Source organism: Stegodyphus dumicola, chromosome 2, assembly GCF_044657685.1.
Source record: "Stegodyphus dumicola isolate Sdum_Otavi_A_Nest chromosome 2, ASM4465768v1".
In the NCBI taxonomy this organism is placed as follows: domain Eukaryota; kingdom Metazoa; phylum Arthropoda; class Arachnida; order Araneae; family Eresidae; genus Stegodyphus; species Stegodyphus dumicola.
This window is the reverse complement of record NC_140769.1, coordinates 245714986-245730556: the sequence shown is the minus strand read 5'-3', so window position 1 is coordinate 245730556 and position 15571 is coordinate 245714986. Positions and strand designations below refer to the sequence as shown.

At 33.9% G+C, this 15571-nt stretch overlaps 1 protein-coding gene across 1 annotated transcript; it reads left to right on the top strand.

Annotated features, from left to right (window-relative positions):
- Positions 1 to 2328: 2328 nt before the first annotated feature.
- On the top strand, positions 2329 to 15033 carry LOC146998917 (uncharacterized). Its single transcript, XM_085810356.1, has 2 exons — positions 2329 to 3796; positions 14575 to 15033. Exon 1 carries the CDS (start codon positions 2377 to 2379, stop codon positions 3751 to 3753), a length of 1377 nt encoding a protein of 458 aa, XP_085666482.1. The 5' UTR covers positions 2329 to 2376; the 3' UTR covers positions 3754 to 3796; positions 14575 to 15033.
- The last annotated feature ends 538 nt before the right edge of the window (positions 15034 to 15571 follow it).

Genomic DNA, 15571 nt, shown 5'->3' with positions numbered 1-15571 from the left:
AATATTGATATATCCTTCAAAAGAATGATCATCAAACTTCAACATCTTTATTCTAATATAAAACAAATTCACCAAAAACTTAACACAATTGGATTAAATCTATGCAGAGTAACCCCATCCACAACAAACGATTTAATTTTCAACAAAATATTTAATTTTCAACCTTGTAGAATTTTAAAAACCAATTATCGATCTTTGTAACAAATACTTACATATATTGATCGTAACAATGAAAGCCTTACAAAACCCATAATAAACAAAATAAAATATAAAAATTGAGTCAGTAAACTAGAACTGAAAAGGTGAGTCATGATACTGATTTGCTGTGGCATGATAAAAATGAGCTAATGATATTGTATGAGTCATGTAAAATATATGAACTTAAACCACGAACTTTTCATGAACTCTATAATCATGAACAGTTTAATGACTCATGAACTCTGAATAATGAATACCGAAAACTATTTGTGATCAGGAACTCTAAAATATACTTTTATTCTCTTTTACGTTTTATACTTCTATTTTATTAATTTTACTATATGGATACATCATGTATTATCCTATATTTTAGCACTTTATTCGAAATTCTAATTTTATCATATGATATATTACGTACTATTCTATACTTTATGTATTATGCTATATTTTATTTTCTATATTTTAAGTATTATTCTGTACTTGTCATGATATATTCTATGTTTTAGCATTTTATTCCAAATTTGAAAAATTCAAAATTTTGTTATAATGACACATTATGTGTTATTGTATACATGATGTATTATTCTACATATATATTAAGAATTATTCTAAATTTGTCATATGATATATTCTCTACTAGCTTAATGTAAAACTTGTTTTATTAGATTTCCCTCCTTTCCCAACGGTACAAAGTTTCGAGATCTGGTCTCATCCGCTGAGATATTAACAAACCCACTACACATTAACCCTTCTAATGACCCTTTTTCTAGTTTCATTCTTTTTCTTCGAATAATTGTTCTCCCTTTCTGCCCTCCTCTCTTAATAATAAACTTATAAATCTCCTTCTAAAGAACTATCATCAGCTCTATTCTTCTTCTGTCCTTCCCTCCTTGCTCTATTCAGTTGAGCTATACCTGAACAATCTTTAATGAAGTTTTGGTGCTCCCAATACTTTTACCTGCACCTGTTATAGTATTTAAGGTCAAATATTAAGCAAGTGAAGTAGAAAAATTTCACGGGATTCATCGGGGATTTGGAAAGTTTCTCCAGCAGTAGGGAGGTATAGCGCCGTTTGTCACCCGATATGCGTTTAAAAATGGATGAATCATTTATCATAATTGTGGGATTCATTCAGCAAAAGACATTTAACTCATCGGAAGAAAAGTATTTAATGGCAGACCTCCACCCTCCTCCAAAAATATAAATTGAAAAAAAAATTAAATGCACACTAAACCCACTGTCTTAACTTGTTATCTTTAGCACATTGGAAATTCATAAGTATTGGATTTAATTCTTTATTCCACAGCATAAAAGCTGGTAATTTTCAAGTCCCAGTGCCCCTATGATTTCATAACTATGATCCGTCAAAGATACCAGCGCATTAATGCAAGGTCGATGATTATTAACCAAGATAAAGACCATGAGCATCAAGGCATCTTGATGGTTACATTCTTCGTGATATAAAATGAACTTCAAAATGGTGCCTTTGTGTCTTTTATGTCGGAATACTCTTGTATCTTGTCGAACAATGGCCAATTTGACAAAAGGTGCCGGCACGTTTTTGCATACTCAAAACGCTGATCAAACCAGCCTTGTTTCCCCCCCTCGCCAATTTTCGTTACGAGTATACTTCATCGCTCGTCCGTAGCCAAATAAATTGGTATTTCCACTTGACTTTAAATTCCTGCTAACTATTAAGCTGCATGGGCGAAGTTTTGAATTTTTACCACGTCTAACGTAAACATGAACTAGTTCGCTTTAAATGTCTGTGTGAAGGCATCCATCTAGTTAAATAGCCTTAGTGAGGTTTTTTGTTCTAACCTAAATAAACTTTTGTAACCTTTCACATTAAACAGTATTCGTGGACGGAATTCATTAATTAGGAGTTATATTGATTTTGAGTGGTCTTAATAAGCCATTCATATATTCTTGTTTGAAAGCATTGCTAGGCAATTTATATGCTAGTATAGTTTCTGTTCCAAATATTACGTCATACAGTTTTAGTACGTTTGCTCATATCTTATAAATTCGATATCTTATAAAATTTTTAAATCTAGCTTTCTGTAATTCTGCTTATTTCTAACAATAATCATATTGATATTATTTTGTGATTCTTTTTTTCAGATTCTTCTCTTAATAGGACTATCTTTTACTTCAGCTCTTCCCTACAAGAAACGAATGGAGGATGTGCCTTTCCCAGAACAAGCTGCTAAAGCAATAGATCAAGGTAGATACAAAACGGAACAGAATGACAGAACATTTATCCAATCCGAAATCGGTTTCACACAGCCAGACAGTTACTCTGAAAAGAAAAATAATGCAGATTTTCTTCCAAAAAACGATGGAATTAACAAACGGGTCGAAGGCATGCAGGCTAAGATGAGTGAAATAAATTATGACCAGACTCATGAAAACAGTCAGCCTGTAGACACCGATAAGAAAAGTGTAGAAATTGAACAGATTGGCGGTAAAGAGACACTCAGTTCAGATCTTCTTCACAAGGAAGAAGCACAAAATTTTACTTTTCAAAAACAACCATTTGAAGCAACATATCAAGGCAAGCACGAAAGGAAGCTGAATGATAGTAAAGTTAGCCCTTTCGAATCTGATTCCAGTTCCAGTTATAGTATCCCTGAGGTTCAAACACATACACATTCCATTCCAAAAAGTGAAAATATTAAAAAAGTTACGTATACTAATAAGAGTGAAATCAAATATGGCCACATTCTTGAAGATAGTCAGCCTGTAGATACCGAAGGTGAGATAAATGTCCCTAAAAAAATAGTGCAGTCTGATGACGAACCAAGAGCAGACATAGAACCTCAGCGTGAAATGAGTCTCCTGCAAACGCATTCCGATGAAATATCAATTGGAAATGAAGGATTCATGAATAATTACAATACTCATGATAATTTTGGAGTAGATAAAGATGATAATATGCCTCTAGGCCCACCGATGGAAATTATAGATATAAGTCCGCGGATAACTAATCGGAGATACACAGAGAAAATTACCAAAGGTGGGGCCAATAAAACAGAATTAGTTTTAAAATATAGCTCTGGTCGTGTTCCTTCTTCAAAAAATGATGATGCAAATAAAGAAGGTAATAGGCAACATATTACGGAAGATATTCCAAACGTGGAGGGTAGTGAGTATCTAAGCAACAGTAATGTTCGTTACATTTTGAATGGAGACTACACGGGCAACTACGATGCTTCCAAAAATAATAGTACTGATAATAGATCTATAAGCTATCTTGAAAAGCCTTATTTAAACACTAATACAACTGAAGCTATTGTAGATCCTTATCCTGACACGATCAGAATTCTTTACATTAATCATGAAGATTTGTATAATGACAGACATACTCGTGATGATGATCGCAGTGGCCCACCTCAAGTTATACATATTCCAAGTAGAAAAGAACAAATGGGAAATGCCTCAAATTATACTGAAACTTTCAGAATAAATCCTACGAATAGAAAACATAAAGCCGGATTTAATGATGACAATGTTGCTGATGATTTAGAGCCCGCATTAATTAGTTTAGCCTGAATTAAGGGATTTTGGTACATGCGGAAAATACTCTACCCTACAGGTAAGTGAAATTTTGTAAAAACAAACACTTCATAATTTTAAAAAAGTTCATTATTTAAAAAGTTTTGAAAGCAAACAAAATAATTTCAAATTATCCTGAGATTCTTAATTTTTGGTTTCAATTTACTTAATTTAATTTTTTTTTCTGCAATGAACAATAATATTGCCACAAATCACTATGATTAGTATAAGTATTATATGGCTTAGACTGGATGGTTGTTTAATGAATTACTGCAAAGAGCACGATATCTATCTGTGTAAGAGAAAAGATGCATCTTTGGACAAATTTCCATTGAAACTGATTCGTATCATTTTATATAAGTCACGAAAGCGACCCTGCAGAGAATCCATTCATAAAACATAAACCTACTTCGAAGTAGATCATAGACTTATAACGTTGCGCGCCTCCAACTTGCACGCAACCAAGAGGTGACTGTGAAAACTTGTATAAAAGATAGAGCCTTGTGAAGGGTTTAAGTCCCTTTTTATTCAACGTAATAAATTACAATTGCGTGCTCTTGACGCTCACAGACTGTGCCAACTTGGCAGTCAAATAAAAATAATAACCTGAAAAGAAAGTAAAGACAAGATTCTAACTACGAGGCTCTCTAAAATAACTAACTCACCGCGTTTTACAATACCGCTGCTAATTCAGCAGACTTGAAGCTCACTGGAACGATTAACACTACTTCCCGCCAAGCACATAGGCCGAAACGCGGGGTCCTTCAAATTCTCGCTAACTACCTCCGCGCTCGCTAAGTAAGAATATCACACACCGAACTTGTTTCCTTCTATTTAAATCATAATACTTCCGTTGATAATTTGAATCCTTGCGCGTTCTACTCAAATTTACATATTCTGGCATTGGCAGTTCCAGGGGAAAGTAAGGCTTGACAGGAAAGATAATTTAAACTTCAAATAAATGTTAGTTAAAATAAATATAAACCCTACATTTGCCGCTGCCAGAATTTGGAAAACTTGGAAGCAGGTCCTACAAACGACCTGTTGTAAGTTTCTCTAACTCTGAACTAACTGGCGAGAACCTCGTTTACACAAAAAAAATATCTTATGTAACCATTTGTATCCTAAAATTCTGTTGATCGTTATAAAGCTCTCTTCTTACAGCAACTTTTCCTGGACTTCATCAATCAATCTTGGTCTTTCCTTCCAGCATCTGGAAGGAATAAGTATCAGTATCTTTCTACATACATTATAATTTACACTTTCTTGACACAATAAATTTTTGTTTTTAAACGATTCGTTTTTCTTAGTTATTACTTACTTCACATTCATTCAATTTTTCAAGCATTAATTTAACTTTACCCTGGCTCTCCACCGTGTGTGGTGTCAAACGGGAATATTCGTGTTTTAGTCTTACAACACTTCCCCTAACCACCATGATTTGTTAGAATTCACCGACCAACTAGACACACCTTACTCGACATTCTACAACTCAATGAGCTACTTTAATATTCTTAAAAATTCAAATGTAGGTGGAGAACCCTACAAAACACATTCATTCTAACTTCCCCCTCATTCATCTTTAAGCATGCAGGCTTTCGCTCTAAAGCATGACTTTACAGTTTAATACTTAAATTTTGACTTCATTGCTTTTAAGCATTCACTTTTAGCATCTACAATTTTATGCTTCTAGACTAAATTCTACTTTTACATAACATTCAAGTATTTACGTACATTTACAAGATTTTAATACATAGGATTTTTACAATTTACCATAAAATGAATAAGAGAAAATAAATTTTTACTTTACTCATTCTTCGCCAAGCTGGCGGCACTGAAAGTAAAATTCTTATTAATACAAGAATACGAAGTTATTTTTATCTTCGGCCAAATTTTGGCTTTAACATAACAGAATTAGTCTTTCGACCAACAGAAAATGCTTGTTTTTAGCTTTTACACTTAAAGAAAATAATACTTTTGCCTTAGCTAAATAAAGTAAAACAAAACTAAGTCTCAACCGAGACATATTGACTTTCGTCAAAACATAGAACTTCGTACTTATGCATAACATTTCGGAACAAAAGAGAAAAAAAATTTATAGAAGGTTTTAACTTATCTTTGAGTTTTCGATGCTTGAAACTCCGTCATTCGTTTTTGGCAGAATTGGTCCCAAGTTAGAGGTTTCATGGATGTTAATCTTCTCCTTATTGATCTCCGAGTGTCGTCCACGTTGCTTTTTCTTTTGCGTCCTCTACATGCTGGCCTCTTGGCGGAGTAATCGTCTGGTTGTTGGCCTTTCCGTTTCTTCCTGGGACGGCTGGTCTTGACGTCCTCCGGTCTGGAGTCCTTGAATTTCTTCTGTTCCTCGTATTTTTTGTGCCTCCTGTTGGCGTTTCAGTTTCCGGAACGGCGGCCTTGCTGGCACCTGACTCTGTGGCCGTGTGCGCGTTCTCCTTGATGTGTAATTTCTCCTGCTATCCTTTGTAGGTGGTGTTTTTCTCTTTACCACGGTTTCTTTACCCGGTGCATCTGTATTTTTGTTTTTCTTAAACGCTGGAGTTTGAAAATTATTTTTTCTTTTTGATACCGACGTCCGGATTGTAGAAGTGCTAGGTCTCTCTTCCGTTCTCTGTTTCTTGGGTGGTGGAATAGTTGTCTCTGGCCCTTCTATTTCGTTTAGACTTGAGTCCTGCAAGAAACTTTTAAGGATTTCAAAATCATTTGGATTATAGTATTTTTTCACCTGGTCGGGACTTGCTTTACAGATTTCCCCTCTCTCGTTCTTAAGATATAAGACTACTCCTTTGATTTCCTGAATTACATAGGGGCCTTCAAACTTTGGAGCTAGCTTTGCCATAAAATTGTCTGGGGCACTTGATAAAGAAAATTTCCGCTTCAATACTTTATCCCCAACTTTAAAATCTGCTTCACGGCGTTTTCTATCGTAATATAGTTTCTGCCTATTTCTTGCCGTATCCGAGGTTTTAAGCGCCTGATCAATGAGCTTTTGCACATCTTTTTGTTTAAACTCCTGCTCTCTTTGTTGCACAAAGAATAATTTATCTAAAGGCGTAATTAACTTTCTGCCTAAAAATAATTCTGCTGGAGTTTTTCCCGTAGTATCATGATGTGCCGTTCTTAAAGCATAAGCTAATTCATTTATGTAGCCATCCCAGCGCTTGTGATGTGTGCTCACGTAACTGCAAATTATTTTTACTATGTTTTTATTAACTCTTTCTGCTATGTTAGCCTGTGGTCTATACGGAACCATTTTGATATGGCGTATGCCAAGTCTATTGCATATGTTTTCAAATATTTGACTAATGAATTGTTTTCCGTTATCGCTAATGACTTTTATCGGTGCACCGTATTTTAAAATGTATCTGTGTAAGAATGCATCTGCGACTGTTTTGGCTGACGCGCGTTTAAGTGGAACAATTTCTATCCATTTTGAAAAATGATCTACTATTACTAAAAGAAAACGATTTTTATTTAACTCGCTCTGGGGAAAGGGACCAAGGAGATCTATGCCTAAAATTTCATTCGGAAATGTAGCGCGAATGCTATTTAAGTACCCGGCCGGGCTGTAATTAATATCATTTATTAACTGACATTGATTGCAGGACCTGACATACGCCGTTACTATTTTGTATAATTGCGGGAAATATACCGCCTCGCGTACCCTTTTTATAGTCTTTCTGACCCCGAGGTGGCCCGCTGTTTTTTTTTTCGTGCAACTCCTTCAAAATGCTTAATCGAAGCGAGGCTGGGATGACTGGCTTATACTCAAGATTTTCGTTTGTTGTTTTCGTATAGAATAATAAATTATCTATTATTTCATAGTTTTTTGCTCTATTTCTTATCGCATCGATATCTGTGTGCTCGAAGCTTTCGGGGTCTTTCAAATAAGCATAGATATTTCCAAATTCAGGATCAGCTTTCAGTTCAGTAATAACTGTATTTCTAGAATCTAAAATTTTTGAAGTCAACACAGCGCATTTAAGTTCATTTCCTTCATCGTCCAGTTTTATACGAGAAAGTGCGTCAGCTACATTGTTTTCCTTACCCGGTTTATATTTTATTGTGATATTATATTCTTGGAGTTTTAAAGCCCATCTTATTAACGTTAGGTTTTTTCCCGAGTAAAGTCTACCAACAGCCGCATGATCCGAAAAGACTGTTACTGGCGATTTGCCGAAATAAACTCGAAATTTGTGTACAGCCATTAATACGGCTAATGTTTCTCTTTCTGTAGCTGTATAATTCCTTAGTGTCTGATTCAATGTTTTACTAAAAAATGCCAGCGGATGGTTATTTTGCATAAGAACCGCACCCACCGCATAGTCTGACGCATCTGCTGCAATTTCCAGGTTTTCGTCCCCCTCAGGGAATTTTAAAACAGGGGCATTAATAAGCGCTTCTTTTAATCTTTCAAAAGCTGTGTTAGCTTCCGCTGTCCACGTAAATTTAGCCCTTTTTCTTTTGATTACTAAGAGTGGTTCAACAATATTAGCGAAATCTTTTATGAAAGATCGATAGTAAGAACATAATCCAAGGAAAGAAGAAAGTTTCTTGGCGGTGTTGGGCGGTGGGAAATTCTTAATAGCTTTTATTTTTGAATCTTGCGTTTCTATACCCTTTCGCGAAATTTTATAACCGAGATATTTAAGTTCTTTAGTTGCGAACTTGCATTTTGAGGCGTTAATTGTAAGACCGGCTTTTTTTAATAATTTAAAAACTTGTTCGAGGTCATTAATGTGTTGTTCCAACGTACTACTCGTTATAATTATATCATCTAGATAAATTAAAGTTGATTTTCCTAGGACAGGCTTTAGAACAATGTCCATAGCTCTCTGGAATGTTGATGGGGCCCCACACAACCCAAAAGGCATGCGTAAAAATGCATAAGTGCCCGATTTTGTTATAAACGCGGTTTTATGTATATCTTCGGGTCTCATAGCTATTTGATAGTAGCCAGACGTTAAGTCCAAAGTAGACATATATCTTGTCGATTTGATCTGTCTAATGATCTCGTCTATAACCGGCAAAGGGTAAACTGGAAATTTGGTAATACTATTTAGTTTTCTGTAATCAATAGCAAACCTTCAAGCCCTTTTATCCGAAGGAGGAAACTCGTTCTTTTTCCTACATAGTACGACTGGACTCGCTTACTCACTATTTATGGGCGTTATTATTTTATTCTTTAACATCTCCTGAATATGTTCTTCGATGATTAGGTCTTTTTGTTTATCATAACGATACGGTTTAGTCCTACAAGGTTTTTCGGCATTTAATTGAATCTTGTGAGTTATTATTTGGCAGTTTCCTGGTTTTTCTGAAAACAAATGAGAAAAATTACTCACCACTTGCTGTATTGCTTTACTTTCATGGTCATTCAGATGGCTAAGGTCCAATTCAGGTGTCTCCACAGGTTCCACCACCCTCTGGTCCATCTCCAACACCACGGAACTATCTTGAAAATTTAATTTGGCCCTCGCGGCCCTTAGAAAGTCCATACCTAAAATAAGAGAGTGTTGCAGATCTTTAACGACAAAAATTAATACTTTGAGACTTTCCTCTTTTACCTGTAAGTTTAATGATAATTTCCCGATGCAGTGACATGTTTTTCCTTGCGCCGCTATAATTTCCGTATTTCTGGTTTTAAATAATCGTATCCTATAAAAATTCTTTTTGAAGAAATTTTCACTCATAAAATTTCCTTCTGCTCCTGTATCGATGAGGGCTTCTACTGGTACATCGCCAACCAGGACTTGTATAATTGGTAGCTGTGAGTTTTTTACGATGACCGTGTTTAAATGTCTATTTGAGGGTTTTTTTAAAACTTCCGGGGTCTGGACCCTCCCTTTCACAGGCCCCTCTACTCGTTTAAAGCTTTCCTTTCAATCTGTGTCTTCTGGGTACGCGGATGTTTATTTTCAAATTTTCTTTTTGAGCCTTGACCTTCGAGTTTCGATGCGTTAGCTTGATAGTTCTTTCCCCCATAAGAGCGATTTCCATTTCTGGTTTCCTCCTTCCTTCGGGTACTTTGAGAATATGTTTCCCCTCTCGCTTTTTCCGCTATTCTGCGATTTTGAAACTTCACCGCCAATTCGAAAAGTTCCTGCAATGTGCTTGGGTTTCTAATTTCAAAGTAGTCTTGGACAGCGGGTAACAATCTTGGTAATATTATTTCAATTATCTCCGCATCGGGTTTCTTTCCATACAGCATATCCGTTAGCTTGATTTTTCGTAAAATAAAGTCCGTCAATTTTGCTGTATCCCGTTGATAGAAACTATATAGTTCGGCTTTCAGCCGTGCGCGATCTTTCACTATGGGGAAGGCCTTTACTAACGATTTTTTGAAATTTTCAAATGTATATGTCTGGCTTCCAAATTCACCTAGTAAAAATTTGCCTATGTTTTTCCACCATAGCGCGGCCTGTCCTCTTAGTGCTGATGTGGCGATGGCAACTTTTTGTCTTTCAGGCACAGGGTAGAGCTGAAAGTGGTTTTCTAGACCTTCTAGAAATACCGACACCGAATTTTTTCCGTCGAAATAGACGTTTGGCTTGATTGACGCTCTCAAAGTCTGGACCAGGTATCCAAATCCTTCTAACTGAGTTGTCATTTCTTGGTGTTGTCCAGCGGCTTCCATCCAATTTTCGGCCATTTCAGTTCGATAATTGTTCGGGCGCCAATATAACGTTGCGCGCCTCCAACTTGCACGCAACCAAGAGGTGACTGTGAAAACTTGTATAAAAGATAGAGCCTTGTGAAGGGTTTAAGTCCCTTTTTATTCAACGTAATAAATTACAATTGCGTGCTCTTGACGCTCACAGACTGTGCCAACTTGGCAGTCAAATAAAAATAATAACCTGAAAAGAAAGTAAAGACAAGATTCTAACTACGAGGCTCTCTAAAATAACTAACTCACCGCGTTTTACAATACCGCTGCTAATTCAGCAGACTTGAAGCTCACTGGAACGATTAACACTACTTCCCGCCAAGCACATAGGCCGAAACGCGGGGTCCTTCAAATTCTCGCTAACTACCTCCGCGCTCGCTAAGTAAGAATATCACACACCGAACTTGTTTCCTTCTATTTAAATCATAATACTTCCGCTGATAATTTGAATCCTTGCGGGTTCTACTCAAATTTACATATTCTGGCATTGGCAGTTCCAGGGGAAAGTAAGGCTTGGCAGGAAAGATAGTTTAAACTTAAAATAAATGTTAGTTAAAATAAATATAAACCCTACAGACTGTAACTGATGCACAAGATGCAAGAGCGAAGCGGGTGCTTCTTGTGCCCTAAGACATATTTAATGATTGAGTTTCAGCCCATTGGACAGTATACTATAAAATTTGTTCAAATCATCATTATTCAATTATCATAGCTATTCGACTACAGAATTTCATAATTTATGATATTAAAGTCCATAGGTCTGAAACAATGTGAAAACTAAGCATAAAACGAAAATAAATATAGGCAATGGACAAGGGAATTGGGTATATGTCTCATCAGGAGGCGGTATATGTACAATTTTATCATGTCACTATCTCGTGAGACAAATATAATATGCATGTATAACTTCATTGTTAGTCCAAAGGGGCTTTGTTCCTGAGGGACTATTGTTTTCGTGTTGCGATTTTGCGTCGAATCACTTTAAATGTCCATTTCACTTTTGTAACTGTTGCCACCAAATATTATCGCCCCGTATTATATTTAAAGAAATTTAATAATGAAGAATCTGCATTAAATGTATGTATGTTTTCTCGCTTTGTGGTAAAACAACGGTACGTAGAGCCATCAAATTTTGAATGAATTAATCCTACTGCGAATATGGGCATCTGGATGCCCAAATTTGAAATTCGGAATTTGTTTTGTTATAAATTTCATATTTTGTAAAACTTTAACGAATTTTTGATTAACAAACTCAAGGATTTCAAAGCGAGCAATGGCAAAGTTGCACAGAAAAAACATTTTTATCTCCAGAGCGTGACACTCTGTATCGGAAATTCTAAAGATATGCTCAATTTAAAATTATTTTGCGATATTTCTCTTGAACTGAATTTTATGGTTTAAGTGAGAGGAAGATGATATTTAATAAATAAAAGTAACACACAAAATGTTAAAAAAACGCCCCTTTGGACGTAATTTAAAATCTGAAACTTGTTTATTTTCGCTGTATACTCATTTTTTTCACATCGTTTCTATCCTAATCACTTAAATTAAAAGAAATATGTTTATTATTGAATTATTATTATGTGAGGTTAGCTTTTTATTTCCTCTTTCACGCATCTGCATTTTCCATCTAACTTATTCCACTTGGTCATGTATATTATTTGTATAGTTGTATTTACACATGATAATTATTTTTTGTTCTTATGGTTACATATTCCTGTCAACTGTCAAATCAATTCTGAATGTGGGAAGATCATATTAATAAATGAAGCATTTGTCGTATATGTGCAACGTGTGTATTAAAGTCCTTGCCCGGTTTTTATTTTTGCAACCGTTGGTCGTATGCAAAAATTTGCAACTGGAAACCGAATAAACGAAAATAAATGATGCAAATGTTCAAGTTTCGCATTTTTAAATTTAAAGAAATCAGTTTTGAAAGAAATACGAAACCTAGCGTTTTATACGTTTTTCCAGTCCCTATACTACGTTTATGAGAATTTCGTATTAATTTGAATTAAATAATACTTAAAAAGCTCGGCTCCAATACGATAAAAATTAACAGAGATATTTAATTTAAAAAATTTGCGTTTTTGACCTCATTTTCAATATGCAGTGAGGGGTCGGTTAATAAATTAATTAAAATTAATTCGAGGTTGATTTTCCTCCTTTGTGCCATTCAGTGATGCTGATGTGTTTAATTTATAGTTTTGTTATGGTTGAGATGCCGAAAGAATTTTTATGCCAAGTAATTTATAACTTTTCAAAGTCTAAAAATACTTTATCATTATTATTATGAAGCTTTATTACTTTAGAATCCCAATCTGGTTATCGTGCAAGAAATAAATTAAATTACAAATAATTTTCATTTTTAATTATGCAAATAATATTACAAGTTGTCTAAGTGCCAATAGTGAAGCCTGTCTTTGTTTTCTAGAATATGAATACTGTAAGATTCTGTCAACACAATCCTCATTTTAAGAAAAGTTATATTGATTAATATTTTTCAGAATAATTTGCATAGAAATGCTCGGTATTTAATATGTTTACATCAGAATATTTTTCTAAACTGCTATTTTACTTTTACTTACGTAAAAATGCAAAACTTTCGCTCTTCAATTTGTATAGGGCACTTGAATACGATATTCGAATTTAATATCAAATATCACAGAGAATTTTTATCGTATGGGAGTCACACAATTAGTGTTTTATTTTTTATAACAACTATTTTCCTACGTACAAAAAAACTTGAAAATGGTAAGGTTCCGTAATTTTAACAAACTTGATTTCTTTAAATTTAAAAATGCCAAAATACGAATATTTAGAGTATTTTAGTGATTGAAAATATATATCTCTGAGAGAATTTTAAAGGAGGATTAAATAAAACAAAATAATGCAATATAATGTACAGTGAGTGGATTGTGAAATACTATAAAGCAAAACACCGCAAGTATTAAGAACATAGAGAACTCAAAGTCATTTTAATCCCTGATAGATGCAGGAAATAATGTTTGGTATTTAGAAGAATTGTTCAACTTCAACTACAATAAATGCATCATAACGAGGATCGATTTCGCTTGAGAAAAGCAGTTGATTTTCCTAAAGACCTTGCTGCCAGAATTAGCGTCTCTGCTGAAAAAGAATGTAGTACGTATCCAAAGTGAATGTCAATCTCTTCGCCGTTGTTGTGATGCATAGTTGCAGCTGTTGATCCTTCGTTTAAGCAATTCTAGTAAACATCCATATAAAAAGACTTTTTGTTCTTTGTGTTTTACATACGCGCTGTGTTCCTGCTTTCGTATTTCATACTACATCTTACACTATATTCTAAAAATTATTATTTTTGCCATGTTCCGATCATCAGCTCTGTTAGACCTTGTATATGAGCAGAACTTTCAAAGCGTTTCTGTCTCTCGATTCACGTGGTCATATTTGACGCTTATTGCGATCTTCATGCATACATATTTCCTGAAAAGAAATGAGGGGTAAGCAAAACAGGTTCCTAGAATAAAATAAAAATTAAAAAAAAAAAAACCTGAAAGCTTTCAGATTTTACATTACGCCCAAAGGGGCGATTTTTTAAACGTTTTGCGTGTTACCTTTATTTATTAAATATCATGTTTGCACTTAAACCATAAAATTCAGTTCAATAGCAATGTCGCAAAATAATTTTAAAAGAGCATATCTTTAGAATTTTCGATACGCAGTATTCCGCTGGAGATAATTTTTTTTTCTTCCGTACAGTGTTGCCATTGCTTGCTTTGAAAAGTTGAACTAAAGACACTGAGCTTCGAGGGAATTATGTTGAAAAAGTTATTTATTTATTTTATTTCCAATGGTGGGCACATGAATAAGAAAAAAAAAAAAAAAAAAACAGGTAGTAGAAACATAATAAAAACAAGTAGTAAGAAAAGGACAAGAATAAATACAAGCAATAGAAATAACATCAAAAAGTTCAAAAATGTTATGTTGAAAAATAAAATATTAGGTAAATCATATGTATTTTATGTTCGTTTTGATTCTAAAAACTTTACAATACATATCACCATTTTTCTCCATTTATTTTATTTCATAGTTTTTATTTTTTTTTCTTTCTTTCATTCTTTATGTATTTATTTATTTATTTTCTGTTGTAGAGGTACGTTCAGCCGGAGAAGTGAAATGAAGTGATGAACATCACCAAAACTCTCAGAATCATTAGAAAAATTTCAAAAAAGAACTCTTTTTCTTTACTTCGTGTGTATTAATTTTAGTGTCATTTAATTAATTATGAAAATGTAAGTCCATATCTTGAAGAGATTGATCAATTGTAAATCAAGCATCAATATTATCTTAGGATTCAATATTGTAGGTTTTCGTATTTTCGTAAGCTTTCTTTAATTGTCTAATTTACAGATAATTTATTCGTTATCTACTTTAATAATTATGAATTATTTCTGTTTATTTATTGATCTGATAGCATAATCTTGTAGATATATGCAACAAGTCTATTTATTTTATTGTGAATTTTTAAAAGAAGGAATTTTCTTCATCTCTTTTCGTGTTGAATATTTCAAAACGAGAATTATCATTTGCATCGTCCTGTACTTGCTGGATAAAGAAATGTAAAATAAAAATACAAAGCATGTATTACGATTTTGAATTAATTTTTTGTTAGAACACCCATAAACATTAAAAAATTTATGCCCATCATGATAAACCACCAATTTATTTACATATTTGTTATTACGATCAAACCCCGTTATAGGATAACCTGAATAAGCGATATTTTCGTTTAGAGGGTCACATTTTCAAATTCTTAGAAGTATGTGTACCATTTTAATATTTAAGCTTATTGCATACAATATCAGGTCTCAAATATTCTTATCGCTTATAAAGTCATTCCAGTTACAAGCAGGGCTATGGAGTCGGTAGGGAAAATGACCGACTCCGACTCCTGGAATTTTAATGATTCTGACTCCAACTCTCTCTCTCATATATATATATATATATATAATGTTGTATGATCTTAAATCCATTTAGTGCGAATACAAGTTAACTGTTTAATAAATAAATTAATATATATATATATATGTAAGTATATACACATGGGTTACAGCTTATTTTTTTAATATAAAAGAAGTAATAGATGCT

What these genes read in the sequence shown, in the direction of transcription:
- LOC146998917 (XM_085810356.1), top strand. Translation starts at nt 2,377, where the DNA reads ATGGAGGATGTGCCTTTCCCAGAACAAGCTGCTAAAGCAATAGATCAA.